Here is a 19,372-nt window from a genome sequence, read left to right on the forward strand (position 1 = left end):
CAACAAGGTTTGGGAAATAGCACTTTCCTTTGGAAATTGGAACAAAACTTAGACTTAAACAATGAATAAACACCACAACTATAAAAAAGACAAGGTGGCATGCTTCGTAGTTTTCCACGTTTTGCAGCCTTTTCTTTTTTCTTCTCTCTCTCTCTCTCTCTCTCTCTCATAGTCATACGTGCTTTCTAGCTATTACACACCACACTCTCTACTCTCTTTGTTTCTGTTCAGTTCTTTAGGAACTGTAGACTGTAGTAGTAGTAATTGACAGAGAAAGGTTGCTATTATTGTTGCTTCACAAACAGAACCATCACCAGAATCTACACCTCACCTCTAACTCCTTCTATCTAATCTAACTGTTCCTCAACTCCAAACCAAAAAACAAAAGGAAAAAAAATCACTTTTTTCTTACAAACTCACTCTCCCACTTTGTCATTTCTTGTTGATCTCAATGCCCATCACATGATTGATGAAAGGTGAGTGTGAAAAGAAACAGAAAAACATGGGACTCAACCTCATTGTTTATCAGTCTATCATGGTAAAAAAATTCCTTGGTGGTTATGTTGTATTATCCCAACATTGTAAGAAATTATATTGCTTTTTTGTTTTTTTCATTTTTTCAGTACTTTAAGCATGTTTTTCTGATAAAGATCTATGCTTTCCATTACTTTAAAGCCTGTTGAATAGTGGGGTTTGAATCATTTTGTGAATAGAAGGAAAAACCCTTGCCATTTGCGAAATGTGGCTTTGTTTTGTATACTAGGTTCTCTTCAGGTAATCAGCTTCATAAGTGATCATGTTTTCTTGTTTTTTTTTTTTGGTTTCATGCTTAGAATCAATATTCCAGAATGCTGAATGCGTTGCATTTCATATAGGCATGTTATTTATCTTTCTCTAGCTGATGTTAGACATGACTGTGATTGAAGGAGCTGGTGATTTTATTTTTATGTTCAAGTGATGTGTTTTTTATTAGCTGTTACTTGACTTGATTTACACAAGGAAGATTGATTTTCTTAAGAGTGAGTTTGTTTACTATTGGACTTAAATTATTGAGGTCTAGCCTTCATAAGCAACGATGCACTTTCAGCTGTTTATATGTCTTCATTAATTTGTCATAATACTTGTTTAGAATGTTTAAGATTTTGTTTAATAGAAGTGTATTTTGTTCTCCACTTTTATCTCCTTATACTTGACATTGCTCAATTCTTATCTTCCTTCAAGGTAAAAGATATGGCATCCTCAACTCTATCCTAGGTGCATTCATTCATTTTGTGGCCGAAATTCTCAGAAGATCATTCTCTTGTTGAGTAATCTAAACAGCAAATCACAGGTAGAAGAGTATGCCTCTTTTTTGGTCAGCATCAGAAAAAGGAAACTGTGTGTGTAGACTAGTAGATATCAAAATTTGTTTATAGGCCAATTTTGTTGAGGAGGTAAATCTTGAAGAGGCAGTGCAGCTATTTTACTTAAGTCTGTGGCTTGTCGTTGATAGGCATATGGCAGTTCTTAAATCTGTAGGTGCAGATTTCGACGAAAAGCATCATGTTTTAGCTCCATTGAGGGTTTTAAGGGGCCTGATCTGTTTGTTGGTGCTGTTTTCAACAGCATTTGTAATGTTAGTCTTCTTTGGCTTCAATGGTGCTGTTATAGTTCGACTTTTTAGCATGAATTACAGCAGAAGAGCAACTTCCTTTTTCTTTGGTGCCTGGTTAGCTTTGTGGCCTTTTCTCTTTGAAAAGATCAACAAGACTAAAGTTGTGTTTTCTGGAGATATTGTTCCTTCTAGAGAACGAATCCTGCTGATTGCAAATCATAGAACCGAGGTTGACTGGATGTATTTATGGGACCTTGCATTGCGGAAAGGATGTGTCGGATACATAAGATATATACTTAAGAGCAGCTTGATGAGACTTCCGGTTTTTGGTTGGGCATTTCACATATTAGAGTTCATTCCGGTGGAAAGGAAGTGGGAGGCCGATGAATCAACCTTGCACCATATGCTTTCAACATTCAAGGATCCTCAAGATCCTCTTTGGCTTGCTCTTTTCCCGGAAGGCACCGATTTTACGTAAGCTCCATACTTCTCAATAGTTTTTAACTTTGTTACTGCTATGCTGGAGTAACGTTGATACATATCTTTGTTTATGATCATCATGTGAATGGGGGAGAAAGTAAAGTGCCAAGTCTCTTGCATCATAGAATTGTAATTCCTCCCCCCCCCCCCCCCCCCCCTTTTTTCCTGTCTTGAAACATCAATAAGCCATCACCAGTTTGTAGAACATTTATAACTTTCTCCACATTTATTCTCTCAAATCTTTTCTCTTGTAGTGAGCAGAAGTGTATTCGGAGTCAAAAGTATGCTGCAGAACATGGGTTACCGATTCTGAAAAATGTTTTACTTCCAAAGACAAAGGGCTTCTGCACCTGCTTGCGAGAGTTGAGAGGTTCTCTGACTGCAGGTTGTCCTATCGCCCTTTATTTTCGACGTTCTGTAGTTCTTGATAAAGTACATAGCTTAAGCTTGTAGCTGGTTCTTGATATCTTATTACATCCTCTATGACTAACTGGTTCTTTTTCTACTTTAATAATCATATATAAAATACCATAGTTCATAATTTCGGTCATTCGATACTGCCACTACTTTAAATTTTGTTTCCCCTTAACTTCCATTTTTCAGTTTATGACGTGACTATTGGCTACAAATACCGCTGCCCAACTTTCTTGGACAATGTCTTTGGGGTGGAACCTTCAGAAGTTCATATGCACATCCGCCGATTTCCCCTTGATTGCATACCGGAATCTGAACAGGAAATTTCCATGTGGTTGGTAGATAGATTCAAAGTAAAGGACCATCTGCTTGCGAATTTTCAATCTCAAGGTCAGTTTCCTGATCAAGCAACCGAATTGGACTTGCCTACTGCAAAAAGCTTTCTGAATTGTATCACAGTTATTATGGTGACCGGCACATGCATATACTACACTTTCTCCTGTGTCTGGTTCAAACTCTATGTGTCTTTAGTCTGCGCTTATTTGATTCCAGCAACATCTTTCAATATTCGGCCTCAACCGATTCTCAGCTTTCTGAAGATGAGATCTAAGTGTCACCCTTAGAGCATGGATTTGTTGCTGCATGCAATTCTATTTGTATGAAAATCCGTTCAGATTAATATGACAAAAATGGTGATAGATCAACCAAGTTTTGCCTCATATACCTATTATGATTCTTAAAACTTCTTTAGGATTCATGTGTTTAGCAACAATGTTTTTTATGTCACAAAGACCATATAGTTTGTATTTGCAGATATGGTTACTTGGATATAAAACATGTAACATTTCATATTTAAATACACTTTTGCAATAAATTTGAGTTTCACTAATTTTCCAAGCAACATATAAGGCAATGAATTGTAGGATTCTTATAAAAAAGGAAAAGAAAAAAGAAGTGATTAATAATATTCTCTTAGATAAACCAAAAGTGATACAGATAATAGAACGTGACTCTTCTCCTATCAAGATTAGTGATACCTACCTAATTTGCCATCTGTTAACTATCTTCATTATCAATCTTCCAAGCTCCGTGTAACTTCTTTTTCTCCACTTTGTTAAGTCTTACACAGGACAACAAAGTCATAACATACCCGTATTTGTTTAAGATTTGCTTCTTCTTTCCATGCTTTCTTGCATGCCAAGTTTATCCATATTTGGCACTAATTAATGCAGATATGATCTAACACCAAATATTTCTACCTTATGTACCTCTGTTTCTATATTTGTCTAGCTCAATTTAATTCTACATTCATTATTATACAAGTACATGTGTACCGTATTTGTAAGTTTAATTTAATGTGGAGGTGATGTATAGATAAATTTTTATATGATTAGCATGCAAGTAATTGGTTGAAAGAAACAAGATTTTAATAAAAAAGAATGAAATCATGAAACAAAAAATAAATATTTACATTGCTGGTACACTATTGTATGAAAAGAATAAAAAATTTCAGCTGCCTAGACAAGCAGAATGAACAACATAGTATAGTCCAATTATTAGCTTTAACATGAATCCAAATGTTCTTGGATCCAAGATGACTAAAGATCAAGAAACTAACATAAGGAACACATAATTTAATCTCCAACAAACTGTATCAGTTACTTGATTGGCGAGGTATAATTAAGAGATTGTTCTTCAGTTGTTTGGATGCTTTATGATTCTTTGCAGAACCACAGTTCTTGCTCTCCTAATGTCGCGGCTACACATATCGGCTTGAACTCCTAAATCTTCAACATTCTTCATGAACACTCCCAGCTTCTTCTTGATCTCCACTATGGCAACCTTCACGGCTTCTTCTTCTATAGCAAAATCCACATTGTGCAATAGAGATTCGATCTCAATTTCAAGCCGGTCAATGAGAATCCGGATGTTGTCCAAATCCTTTATAGCAACATAGGTACCGGCCTGCATCGAGCTAATCACTTCCTTCTGCCCTTTCAATGCATTCTCATAGTTCCTCCAAAGGGAGTCAATCCACTTCCCCATTGAACCAATTGGGATAGAGGTAGCAGCAGCCACTGCGGCCGCAACCGGAGGAGCAGCAATGGCCGCTGCCACGACTGAGCAGATCAAGACAGTAGCAAATGTAGCCACAAATATCAGACAAGACACCTTCCTCCAAGAATGGATGTATTTCAGCTTCTTATCAAGCTTGTTCTTCCTGAATTGCAACTTCTCAAGCATTAGTATCTGCTGCTTGTAAACAGATTGAAAGATTTGGAAGAATTCTTCAGTGAAAGGGTCACCAGCTGCTTTGAAATTCTTCAGCTCCTGCAAAGTCCTCGTGTACCGGTTATCCCCGGATTCTGTTTCCTCCTCAAACTGCTGAAGGGCCACAAGGATAAGCAATTGGCTATCCCTTGCTCTCTTCAGACACTTCTCCAATGCAGTGCAGAAATCCAAAGTCTGCAAACTATTCTCAAAGTATTCCTCAACAAGCTCAAACAATTCTTGGCTCTTCCATATATCTTTCTTGCAGTCCAAGATTACCTTCACAACTTCCTGATTCATCTCCAGAAGACATTCTGTGACTTGTTTGAGCGAATCGAATGAAAGAGCTCGAACTTCAACGCCAGTTGCGAGAGTATTGATGACCTGATTCGTTCGAGCTTGAAGGATGTTGTCGAATGACTGCAAATCAGCATCGAGCTTGCAAGCAGCCTCATAGGAACTCAATTCTGTTCGATAGTGCATATCGGTACTGATGCTAACAGTTGATGATGTTTCAGGGATCTTCTTGCTCATATGGCTTCCCATTGCTTCAATTGAAAAATGATCTAAACAATGATAACAACAGAGATCAGAACCAATTCAATTCAAAACCCCTTTATCAGAAGGAAAAAAAAAAAAAAAAGAAAGTCCAATAGTTCAACAAAGTGATTCCTTTTGTCATAAAGGTAAACACATATATATGAGATTATTCTTAGTGCAACTTTCTGAGAATTTGAGAGATCCAACAAACAGTTAAACCAAAACTACTTCAACAAAGCAATGATTGCTATCTCTATCTAAAGTAATTGAATCTACGATGATCAGAAACCGTACCTAACTAACTAGTCACCTCAAAAAGCTTAAAAAACATGCTTGATCAAACAGAGCCAAATAGAGAAATTGGGAAAAGTTCAAACCTTTGAAAGCGATTGAAGAAGATTACGAAACCCCAGACAAGGACAAGCCAAGGCAAATTGATATTGAGCTGAGAGAAAACTAAAATGGTGTTTTTTTTCGGTTTCTGTGTGTTTTTATTTCCTTCTTGAAAAAGAAAGATGAAAGAGGAAATTAAAAAAGCAAAAAAATTTAAAGAAAATGTGAGGTTGGGAAGTGAATGCAGAAGCTTAAAGAAACAACAAAAGGTGTTATGGGGACCAAGAAATGTGGGAAGGTAGGGTTTTGATGAGAGTATAAGAGAATCGCTTGCACGCATAATTAAAAAAAAAAAAGAAAAAGAAAAGAAAGAAAGTGGTATTTGAGAAGATGGAAAACGCGGGAAGCAATGAGGCTTATTTTCTCTCTCTTGAAACTCTTTCTACACTGAATCAAAAAAAAAAAAAAAATGAACAGACTTTTAAGGTGCAAAGCAAAATAATAATAATGAAATAATAACTCTTATAGCAGAATTTGGAAGCAACAAAACAAGAAGCATAGGATTCAGCTTAGTCGTTAGGCTAGGCCACAACTAATTATGCTAACCATAAGTGATTAATTAATTACTAAAAGAGTATTTATTACTTGTTTATGTAAACTTGATTATTCGATTATAATGAATACGTATTTTTACCCTTTCTATTATTAGCACTAGTTATTGATTGACATTGGGACTGAAAGTGGGTCGGACTATTCAATCAGTGAATCTAAAAAATTTTGATGGTGATATATATATATATATATATATATATATAACATGATAATAATTTTTATAAAAGATATTATATATATATATAAAAAATTAATTATTAAATTATTTATTATATATTTATGTATAAATATATATATATTATTTAAATAATTTTTAATATATATTTTATATTTGAATATATATTCTTACGTATGGTTATTTTTTATGCACAGATAGTATATAACTATTATTATTATTATTATTATTATTATTATTATTATTATTATTATTATAAAATATGATTAATCTTCTATTTTTTAAATTTCATATTTTAGAAAGATTGAATAATTTTTTTTAATAATACAATTGAAACATTTTTTATCTACATGTATCATTAAATAATTATTTAAAAATTCACATTTCACACAATACAATTAGGTCTTGATGATATTTATAGTTTAGAAAGTTCTTTTTATTAATACAGTTGTCATAAAAAAAACTAAAACTAACTTTAAAAGAAGAAATATCAATGGATAAATAATATTCTTTTAAATCAATTTTTAAGAAAGAATACTAATCTCGTTTAAATTTAAAAATTGATCGTTATAACACATCTAATATGAAATTCTCAAATTGAATATCAAGTTTCAAAAAATTGAGGAAAATGGGGTCAAAATTAATAATTTAATAGAGACAAATAAATATTATTATCATGTACTATTCAAAAAAATTTCAAATTATAGTGAGGCATTTGTCCCCATACCCATACACCTAGAATCGTCCCTTTATCCGATGGAAGTTTGTGACTCAACTTATTTTAGACTTAACTTGTTTTATTAAATAGGTCAGATTGTTTGGACTTTTTATAAAGTATGTTAGTTAAAAATGTCAAATCATAAATTTAAAAAAAAAAAACTTACAAAATTAAACTTGTTGAGTTGGCTCGTAAAATATTTTTTTATAAAATAAATTATTTTTGGTTTTGATTTTTAAATATTTATTTATATTAAACACAAAATAAAATTAAAAAAATTATTGTTCAAAAATTAGTTAAGATTATAATTTTTTGTTCAAAAAAAAAGTTTATAGATTATAAATATGGCTATGATGATATGTGACTAATGATTGATGATGATATATAAATAAACTATGCTTTACAAATTATGAATTATAAATTTTAAAATACATTTAATGTCAATTTAAAATTTCTAAATTTATTATTTTAAGTTATAATTCATGAAACATATTTTTCAAATAGGCTTGTAGGTTTGTCAGATTTTAAATAAATTGGATTCGAGTTTGAAAAAAAAAAGTCTGTAAGAGATAATAGACCTAGACTTGAACTATCTATTTATAACATAGGTCAGGTTCATCAAAATTAAAATTCGATTCAGATCGGCTCAACCCATTTTTACCCTTAATTGACACCAACGTATTTATTAATATATTTTTTTATGAATTAAATATATATAATAATAAATATAAAGATAGTTAAAATCGTAAATATCTAATATGTTAATTAAGAAATTTTTAATTCAAGTCTTTGAAATAGTAAAAATATGTGTTTTGTATTATATAAAACGAAAGAAAAAAATTACAGTAAGCTCTTTTTATATCCTTTATTATAATAGATAGATAGATAGATAGATAGATAGATAGATAGATAGATAGATAGATAGATAGATAGATAGAAAATAATTAATAATATATTAAAACATGATATTTTTAAATCTATTTATTTGTTTACCTAGTGAACAAAAGAAAGAAAAGAGGTTGAGGTTATTTGTATATCAAGTTTGCAAAGGGAAAGTCACTTGAAAACACGGTTGCTACTTTGCTGCTGTGAATAATGTCTCAACTTTTTAAGTGATATAAGAATATCCAAATAATATATTTATACACTAAAATTAATTATCAAAATTAATTATTAATATATTTGTGTATAAATATATATTATTTTATTTATTTTTAATATATATTTATATTTTAATATATATTTTATACTAATATCTGATTTTGATGTATATCTAATATGATTGAAGAAAAATATTAAAAATTTAATAAAATTTATTATTTTTAAGCCATAATTAATTATTAATATTTAAAAATATTGACTAAAATTAAAATATATTTTTAAATTGCTAAATTAAAAAAATTAGACTAATAATTAAAAATAATAAAATTTACTAGTCATCTAATATTTTTTTAAATATATAATACTCATAATGCCAATTATTTTTACGTATAATTTTAAGCTAAGTATAGGTACTTAGGTAGTGTGTGCGAAAGATTTTTTTTTTTTTTTTGACTTCGAAATTTTCCTCACATAACCCGTGTATAACTAAACAACATTTTGTGGAAAAAATGTAGTAATGTGATGATATTTGATTTCATATTTTGAATGTGATATCTGATGATTAGTGATTATATTTATAACACATTAAGCGAAGGTGTTACGTAGTTCTTTTAAGTTATTGTGAAGTATTAAAAATGAAGTATATATAGTTTATTGTTTTCGAACTATTGTGACTGAATCCAATATATAATTAACGTCTAAAACGATGATTTTGATATGATTTGCATTATAAATGTTTAACCTAAACAAAGTTTGAGTTAATAATTTTTTTTCCCGAAAATTTGCATCTGATTTGGTTGCTCGTATAAGTAAACATTTATATCCAATTGTTTTCGTGTAAAATTCATAATTAAAAATTATTAAATAATAATTTAGTCAAACTTATCAAATTATTTAATAATTTTTAAATATTAACTTTATATAAAAATAATTACATGATAATTTTTACCACTCACTGGTTTTTCTTTTTTGTGAACAATATATACTTTTTTTTTTTAAGAGATAGAAAGCTCGCACGATTAATTAACTAAATTTTTACCATCCTTTCGTATTATTTATGATCTCTCATCATATTATCGCATTATCATTTATTAATTGTCTCTCGTTTTTACATGTGTGGAATTAGAAGCATTATTATTATTAATTTATTATTATATGATTACCAAATGACCCACCAAAAGCAGCCATCAAGATATTCATAAAAAGAATGTAGCAATTTTATTATTCTAATGAAAAGGAGAATTGCTTGTACCAAAAGAGAGTGAATTGCTACGTAGACTCAATGAATTTATTATGAAAATTAATGAAGAACTCATCAAGAGTATGATACTTAAAGGATAAGTGCATGCATACATAGCAACTAAATTATATATATATATATATATGGTAGAAATATATAATTGTCTTTATACAAAATTATTAATTAAAAATCGTTAAATAATTTAACATGTTTAATTAAATTATTATCTAGCAATTATTAACTAACTGTATGTGAATTTTCATCTCTATATAAATCTTAACTTTTGAATTTGCAATAGTATTAATAAAACAAAATATAGTCATCCCAAGCTAGTGAAAATAAAAATATTTTTGATGATTTCCAAACATGCTTTATAGCATTTAAGCTGGCGTTTTCAAAATTTCAAAGCCATTTATGAGAAAATCATTATTAGTCTAAAGAATCGAACAACTCTTTCCATATATACAGGTGTATGGAGTTCCATTTTGGGAAACAATTCTAAAACGAAAAGAATTAGGTATCTATGGGTGGTTGATTTGGTAATTGGCAATAAAAGTCATTGCTATTTTATGCTTGTTATATTTATTTAATTAAAAAAATAAGAATAAATTTTTAGTTAGTCAACATTAATTAATTTTATAATTTAAAATTTAGAATTAAAAGTTTATAATTTAGAGTCTAAAAATATAAGATAAATAAAATAATTTTAAAAAATTGTTTGATGTTAGTTGAAAAAAAATTATTAGTTTCCTAACGTTTTTTTTTAGTTAATATAACAAGAAATATGATTAAAGCTAGAAAAATGTATTAACACCTTTTAGGATATTATTCTTATAAACACATTATGATTTAAATAATAACTGGAAAAAAGGAAGTACCATTTTTTATATATATTTTATTAGTAGAAATTTAGTTAGATTCAGCACTAGTAATCATCCTAGCTCTACTAAAATCAGGGACGACTCTAGAATATTTTCAACATTTATAAAAGTATTTACTAATTATATACTAAATTGTTTTTAGCTTTAGTAAATGAAACGAAATTGACTCTACTCTAGGATTCAAATCTCTTCTTATCAATTATGCCAATTATCGTTGATGAGGTTAATATTTTCATGCAACATATAACATATAGATGGATTGCCTTGAATACTTTAGGCATGTATGTATAATGTATACATAATAAACGAATTATGCTACTAAAGATAGGAATGATTTAGACGGTCGATATATATATATATATATATATATATATATATATATATATATATATATATATATATATATATATATAGATAACCATGTGATATGTATATAAAAAATTAGTTATTTTATAGTAGTTGATTTGACAAAATATCTTTTAAAAATATATAAAATAATTTATATATTTATATGGGAATATATAGTAATTAATTTTTTTTAATATATGTAACAGTACATTTTCTATAATAAAGATTATTGATTCAAAAATGTTTAATTTAACGTATTTCAATTTTTATGCTACGAATATATAATTAAGTATTTTGGGAGTTAATTTAGTTGTATCTTTTAATATTTTTATTAACGATGTTAACTTTTAAGTATAGAGTTAACTATTAATTTGATATTTAAAAATTTCAAATGCTAATAAAAAGGTATTCGAAAAATGTTATCAACAAAACAATTTCTAAATAATTTGAAAATGTAATAAAAATAGTAAATGACAAAAAATTTTCATATATATTTAACAAACATCTTAACTATTTGATTTAAATTTTTGATAATATTTAAATAAATATTTAGAAGGTGCAAAAAAATTTAAAACAAGATTTAAATTTTATTTTTTATATTTTTCAAAATAATGTGGTTATTCATAATAATTTTTTTTAAAAAATCACTTGATATAAAATTACAAAAATTAAAAGATGAAAATTTTTAATTTTTATAATAGTGTTTACAAAAATTTGTATTAAAATCTAATCTCTGAAATTATTTTTTAAAATATATATTTAGAGTTTAATTTTGATGTACTGATTGTGTAAAGTATTTTACACATTCATATAATCATATTTATTTTTTTTAAGACTATTGATTAATGCAAAATATAATTATTTTTATTGATGTGGTATTATGTAATTAAATACACGTAAAAAATTTATTTATATGTATCAAAATTAAATTTTATATATTTAATATTTAATTTTTTTATTGCGTATTTAAATCTTTCGAAAATCTATTTATCATTAATATCTTTTAAAATTTTTAGATATTATTTGTCGAAAAAGTACAAGAAAACAATGATAATCGTGAATAATATGAACAATGAATTAAAAAAAAAAGAAAATTTAAAATTAAAAAATTAGAATGAGCAATTAAATATATTTACATTATTGTACGGTTATTTATAATCTCTCAATTTCCAATACACACCCAAAACTTACCATCGTCGTTATCTGATCCACGACAAAAACACCATACTCCGTGCACGAAAATATAAAAATAGCTTACGGTCACTATCCAACACAAGACAAAATACACACAAGAGAAAGTCTAGGGGGTCAACACTTTTATTAAAATCTTGTCAGTACTTAACCAGAAAAAAAAAATGAGTAATCCGATACTATTGAATGAAATTTCACACCATTAAAAATACCAATAATAACTAATTGATAATTACAAATCACAAAACTTATTAATACCCTAACACTCCTCTACACTCAAACAGGTTCTTCTCCTTCCCCTCTCTCCCATCAACATTGTTGTTATCAATCCCATTCTCGCATCTCCCTTTCTCCAACCACCAAACTCAAAACCTCCCTTTAAATTATTTATGTCTCCTTACAACAACACCAATACCCAGAACAAGAAACACCCTCGTCGACACCGCTGAAACCTTACCTTGTGCCGTTATCCCTTCGTAGCAAAGAAAAATCCCTCTGCAGCTACATCTATGCATCCCATTGTCGTTGCATCCCGGCTGTGCCGACGCCACTACAGCCCCTCGCTGACATTGTCGCAGCTTCACCGTGTGCAGTAGTTTCTTCTGTAGCTACAGTCGCACCCGTGTTTTCCTTCTCACATGTCCGTTGATGTGGAGGATGAACAATCTAACAAGATAAACAGTGAAAGTTTATACATTGATAACAAATAATACGCCGGTTGTTTAGTTCACTAGATTGGTAGATAGTTATTATATTTTTGATGAGGATGACTAGTTTAAGTAAATACAAGTAAAACATGCTAAATGTTCAGTTTAGTAGATAAGTAAATAATTATTTTTATTTTTAATTAGATGGTTATTTTATTCAATTCGGTGATATCCGGTGAGAGAGATTAATGGCAAAAAAAAAAGGATTGTCGATGAAGACGCGATAGCAAAAGATTTAGTAAATTAATTTAGTAAATTAAAGTAAAAAAAAAATTGTTAAAATTTTGGAATAATCGAATAATATTTTTGGTTTAAATAATTCTAGTGATATTTTTTTATTTTTATTAGACCAAATTTTTAATTTATTATTCACATTGTTTAAATTTTTTGTTCTCTACTTAACAGAACGTATTTTGATTTTTGACACTTTACCTATTTTATTGCTATAAAAAGATTCACTAAGTAAACAAGAGAGGATGAATAACTACTATCTTAATTAATGAATAATGTCATTAATAGAGAGCATGCTTATAAACAACGGCAAGTCATGTTTTGTGTACAAAGGTCATCATACCCGCGTCTTCCATTCCGTTCCGGTTTCAATTGGACGGTTTAAATGCTGCCACGTTACCCTTTGTGACACGTGTTATAAAATCAGTGGTTGCCACCCACACTACGAGTTGAAGTTGAAAATCTACCCTAAACAGATTCCGCGCTACGTCAACGTTCTTTTAATTTTCTCTCTTCACGTGATTTTTCCTATTCAGTTACTACATTATTTATTATTATACACAACTCATGCATACACGATACTCCTTAATAATTTAGATAAGAATTTAATTTTAATATACTATAAATATAAAATAATTTTATACGTATATTTAAAAAAATAATTATTTTTTATATTAATCATATAAATAATTATTCAAAAGAATAATATAATTATACGATTATATAAAATATTTTATACTATTAATATATTAAAATTAAGCTCTTTAAATAAAATATTAACATCAATATTTCAATGAGCTTTGGCATGAAAAGAAAAATGAAGAGAGTTTGACGGCTGTGAGGATTAGGGTATTTTGTTTTGCGACTATGATCTATCTAAAGATATTTTCATGTAAAAAATATAATTATTTAGTTAAATACATAAATTATTTGGTGATTTCCAATTATTATCTGCATCACATAGAAATATCTCGATGTAAATAGTTATTTGACTTGTTTTTTATATATAAAAATATTGATATATTATTTTAATTAACTTTAGGTAAGGAAATAAATAAAAAAGTTTCAATGATACATATATAAGTGTATTGATAAGTATACCTTATAATTAAGTTAATTACTATATAATTTCCTAAAATTTAATTTTATATTATTCATTTAGTTTTAAAAATCATACTATGCTAGTTGCATAACAAATAAACTTGATGATTTTTTTTCTCTCTCTCAAAATTGTTAATCGTGATCAAACGTCAACCCATGTCGTCATTTTTAGGTTGGTTTTCACGGCAACCTAATTAATGGGTAATGAGTTGGCTTGATTATCTCGTCTCTTGTTAACTATCAAATATCAATATATGTTAAATAAACAAGCTAAGGTGCATTGTATCTAATTAGTTCAAAGGACATATAATTAAGTTGATAATCAATTAACCTTTTACTATATAACCTTCAAATTAAAATAAGAACTACTTATTTATAATTTTGACGGAAGTCCCAAACCCAACGAAAATTGAAATTTATTAGAATCTTAATTAACTTGGTAAAAACAATTTAAACGTGACAATTTTTAAAATTTTAAAATACGAGTTGACTTTATTTTATTTAATTAAAGGTGGAAATATATATGCATGAAGAAACATATATAATAATATAATACACGACCTTAATAATAATATTAATCATAATAATAATAATAATCTAAATGTTACAAACTCATCAGCCACGTATATAGCCTCAATTGTTCATGTTTATCTCATCATGCGAAACTAGACTTTTATTTCCTAATTCCTAACCTTAATTTAGATGAAGATAACTTGGATTTATAAAAGAGTGGAACTGCTAACTATGCATGTATGTAGCTGAAAGAGATGGAGACCTACAACGAAAAATTCGCCCAATTCATCCAATCAAGTAATCACAAGTATATATGGAATTATGATTTCATTTTTAGCTATCTTATGATATGATTTTATTTCTTCAGATCTAAGTTTTGCCACATAATGCCAAAAACTAGCTTCTAGATTAAAAAAATGCCAAAAATAGCTAGGGCAATTGATATGTACAAAAATAACTTCATATCTACAAAGTTATTATTTAATATAATTCTTAAATAAAATTTTAATTTACGATAAATTAATTTTTTAATTTATTGGGTTAGAAAATACTAAAAAAAATTAATATAAGAAATTAAGTACCCTTATAAGTTCTAAGAATAGTAACTTTTATATTTTTAATGCATTTAATATATCAAAAGTACTATGATAAAAATATAAAAAAATGTAATTAATAAATTGGATTGTAATTAATTAATAAATTAAGTCCTGATGACTCATTAATTAGTCTAATAGGAATAAATCATGATCAAATTTAGTCACAAAAAAAATCATGATCAAATTTACTAATTAATTTAACTGACTGTTCCATCTATCTAGACTTTTTAAAATATAAATAAATATATAAATAATTTGTCATAATTAAAAAAGCTATTGTTTTATTTGAAACTTGAATGAATATGTTAACTTTATTATAAATAATCGTGCATATTTAAATTCAAATACTTTGAACACTTAGATATTATTGTAGATATTGAATTTGATATATTAAAAAATATAAAATTTTTGAGAAAATTTCACTCTCCTCTCCTGCGAGATATTAAAATGACACTTCTTTCTCATTTATTTTATAAATGTACATTTTCCTCCCTTCTAACTTTTCAAAAACCTCATCTTTAATCTATTTTAAATTTTTTGTGTTAACTAATATTAATTTTATCCATTTTTAAAAAAAAAATTATTTTTGGAAAAAATATCTATTAACATAAATTTTATCTTTTATCATTAAATTTTGCTTACTAAAATATCATTTAATAAATTATTTTTTATTGATTAAATTGTATTTTTACCAAAATAATTTTTAAAAAATTAATAATTAAATTATTTTTTCTAAGATACCTACCTTTCAATAATTTTTTAATTATTAAATCGTAATTTTACCAAAATTTTTGTTAACAATTATTTTTATAGTTTACTATTAATTTTTCGATGTCAATATATATTATTTTAATATTAAATAAAATTTTTTTACCATTGTTAATATGTATAATAATTAATATATATTGATATTAAAAATTAATTTTACTAAAATTTTTTATTTAATATTAAAATAATATATATATATCGAAAAATTAATAGTAAAATATGAAAAAAATTGTTAACGAAAACTTTTGTAAAATTATAATTTAATAATTAAAAAATTATTGAAAGATATTTTAGAAAAAAATAATATAATTATTAAATTTTTTTAAAAATATAATTTAATTAATAAAAGAATAATTTATTAAAAGGTATTTTGGTAAATAAAATTTAATGATAAAAAAAATTTTGTTAATGGGTATTTTTTTTATTTTTTTTTAAATGGATAAAATTAACATTAGTTAACACAAAAAGTACAATTTAAAATGAAATAAAGATGAGATTTTTTAAAAATTAGAAGAAAAGAAAATATATATTTATAAAATAAAATGAAAGAAAATATTATTTTAACATCTCATAAAAGAAAAAAAATGAAATTTTTTCTAAATTTTTTTAACCGGCTTCGTTCAAGTTAAATTTAACAAGATCAGATTTAAAACTTGAAGAAAGTAATTTATAGCAAGTTGCAAGTCAAATAATACCCGGTGTCTAGATTAGGAGCTCGAGTTGTATATATTGTCTTATCTTTTGTTTTGTTATATGTATTAATTGGATTGTTTTTTAAGCTTCATGAAGATTATTATAACCTACTCATAATGTGATTGAGTAAGTTGAGGTCCGTTTGTTGGCAATAATAAATTTAGTTTAATTTGTTGAGATGAATTACTTTACTCTTGTGTTTCGGAGAATGAAAAGTTTAGATTTCGATTTTTTTTTGTTGAATCCAAAAGAAACCATTTAAATATAAGATAAACAAAAAGAGAAAGAAAATAAAAAAGAAAATTTAAGTAAACCTAAAAACATTTGAGAGGTGTATTAAAACTTTCGGTTTAAATTTTTAATAGAAATGATATTATGATCAAATCATATATTTTTAATGATGCCTAAGAGGTGGAATATTTTTTTATTTAAAAAAAAACTCATCAACACACTTAGTAGAACGTGAATACAAACAGGAAAATAAAATAAAGTAACTTTTATATCATTTTTAACATAGCTATCAATAATATGTGATAATTTTTACATTACTTTTTAGAGTAATAAAACGATTTAGCAACACAATCTAATACATCGATTGCTTTGTTCTAAAAATTAAATTTATTTTTACATAAACAGATATTCTATATAATTGAAAAAAATTTTATTAACTATTTTTTTCACGTCTTTTTTTAAAGGTATCTTCCTCCCACCTAAAAGTGTTCTTTTATATATAGAACTTAGAATGATCTAAATACGACCCATATTAATAATTCATACGTATCACACCTATCTAACAAATAAATATTGTAGAGATTTAATTTTTTTGTTACATATAACACAAACATTATCATTTCGTTTAATGATGTCTAATCTATTTAAACAATCTTTTGTATTAATTGTTAACTCAACCTATTAGCACAAATTAAATAAACAACTTAATTTGAGGGAGTATTAGTTCTTTTTAGACTCTATTTGTGAATTTGTTACAAATTTGTAACTAAAGATAATATCTGTTAAAGTCTTTATTTACAAAATCTGCATAAATAAATTAGTAGTATAAGAGGTGGAATATTATTTTCTCGCAGATAATAATATAACTTCATTTTTAAGAAAGAAAATGGTCCAAGACTAGCTACTTTGAAAACATTGACTTTAATTGTCTCAATGTGTTGGTCTTGTCAAGAATATATGCTTCTCTTATCGCTCAAAAGTTTGTACTTATTATGTGATCTTAAGCTATTATATATGCCTAACTCACGAGCTTCACTACTATTCAGCAAAACCAGTGGTCAATTTTTCATAATACCAAGTTGGAACTTGCAAATGCTAATGTATTATTATATAATTATGATTGAAGTCATTGAAAAATGCAAATGCCAAATAGAAAAAGAGTTTATTCCAAAACAAATTAAGAAAAGATTAAAATTCACAATTAAACGGTACGCACGCACCAAGATTAATACTAGATACATAAGATCAGAATCAGTTAATTCAAATGGTAAGTCAAGTGTTATAATTAAACTAACTCCAACTCAAACCTTTTAGAATAACATAGGAACCTATTTAAATTATTTTTTAGACTCATCATATATAATTTATCTGTTAGAAATATAATTATTAATATGCTTTTTTTAATTAGTTTAAATTTTTAAAGTAAATAATTTTATAATATGATATCAAATTTTTTATGACAAAAAAATTAAAATTTAATTTTATTAACAAAAAATCTTTTTAATATAAGACAAGTAAAAGGATAAAAAAAATGTCAATACAAAATCTACACAAATCATCAAAAGAAGATTGTGAATGTTTTTCCATTCAGACATGATTATTGTCCTTAAATAAATATATAAACTAATTAATTGAGGATAATAAACCATTAAACCAATCTGTATTCCAAAAACAATCTTCTATATGTGTAAGACTATGTATTTTTTTTACAGTATCACTCAATCTGGCAGATTAAAAAATAATTTGTCGCGAATAAAGTCGAATTTCTATTTAAGGATTTGTCGTTGACTAACGGATTGCTGTATGTATAAAGCGAGATTCGAAGTCTCAACACTTACTTAAAAAAAACTAATAAGCTAACTACTAGACCAACCCAACTTAATTAAGATTATGTATCTTATATAGTTATATGTATGTATGTATATATATGTTCCTGAATGTTTTGGTGTGTGAACTTTCCTATAAGTTGTGTTTGCTTTGCTGTCACATTTGGATCCGATCAAGTTTCGTTATATATGTATAATAAGTTTGCATTGTCTCTATACACAGAGATGAAGCTTCACCCGTGGGAGAGAATCTGTTGCTTTCACACTTCACATTCACATGCATGCTACATTTGTTTCCACATTATTTCATATACTTTATCACCTACTAATAATTCTTTATCCTTAGATGTACATTAAACCACTAAAATTTCTCATATCATCACTAAAATCCAATTACTCATCAAAAGCACCACCCCCCAACACACTACTATACTTGCCCGTGACACAATGGCCCATCGTATCATCACAAACAACCACCACTCACCAATCCTTTCATTTGTCACGAGATCACTTACCCACTTCTGATTCAATTTAAATGTACTCGTATGCTTAAGTAAGTATTAATCGTTTGTATTTCGTTTTATATATATAGTAGCATATTAACTAACAACACATTTTAAAAAAGGAAAATATGAGAAATCAATGGAATATGTGTACAATGTATACAATAGAGATTTATGGAGTATTAGAGATATAACCATTAGTGTTACTTTTTTCTATTAGCTAAAGCTTTTGGAATGAGTGGTATCATGACATGGTATTAGAGTGCTAGATCCGAAAGGTTAAGAGTTCGATCCTTGGTGAATTT

At 27.0% G+C, this 19,372-nt stretch overlaps 2 protein-coding genes across 3 annotated transcripts; one reads left to right on the plus strand and one right to left on the minus strand.

Annotated features, from left to right (window-relative positions):
- The first annotated feature begins 311 nt into the window (after positions 1 to 311).
- LOC130970037 (probable 1-acyl-sn-glycerol-3-phosphate acyltransferase 5) lies at positions 312 to 3,275 on the plus strand. 2 transcript variants are annotated; one of them, XM_057895986.1, is made up of 4 exons: positions 312 to 476; positions 1,222 to 2,068; positions 2,329 to 2,459; positions 2,678 to 3,275. In XM_057895986.1, exons 2-4 carry the CDS (start codon positions 1,497 to 1,499, stop codon positions 3,109 to 3,111), a joined length of 1,137 nt encoding a protein of 378 aa, XP_057751969.1. In that variant the 5' UTR covers positions 312 to 476; positions 1,222 to 1,496; the 3' UTR covers positions 3,112 to 3,275. The 2 variants fall into 2 exon arrangements, with proteins under 2 accessions (XP_057751969.1, XP_057751970.1); XM_057895987.1 differs by lacking the exon at positions 312 to 476 and adding an exon at positions 491 to 774.
- A 693-nt stretch (positions 3,276 to 3,968) lies between these two features.
- On the minus strand, positions 3,969 to 5,804 carry LOC130970098 (UPF0496 protein At4g34320-like). The gene is made up of 2 exons (XM_057896081.1): positions 5,677 to 5,804; positions 3,969 to 5,325 (listed from the first exon to the last, which is right to left on the minus strand). The coding sequence occupies exon 2, from the start codon at positions 5,303 to 5,305 to the stop codon at positions 4,184 to 4,186; it is 1,122 nt and encodes a 373-aa protein (XP_057752064.1). The 5' UTR covers positions 5,306 to 5,325; positions 5,677 to 5,804; the 3' UTR covers positions 3,969 to 4,183.
- Between the last annotated feature and the right edge of the window lie 13,568 nt (positions 5,805 to 19,372).

This window comes from Arachis stenosperma, chromosome 3, assembly GCF_014773155.1.
Source record: "Arachis stenosperma cultivar V10309 chromosome 3, arast.V10309.gnm1.PFL2, whole genome shotgun sequence".
NCBI classification, from domain to species: Eukaryota; Viridiplantae; Streptophyta; class Magnoliopsida; order Fabales; family Fabaceae; genus Arachis; species Arachis stenosperma.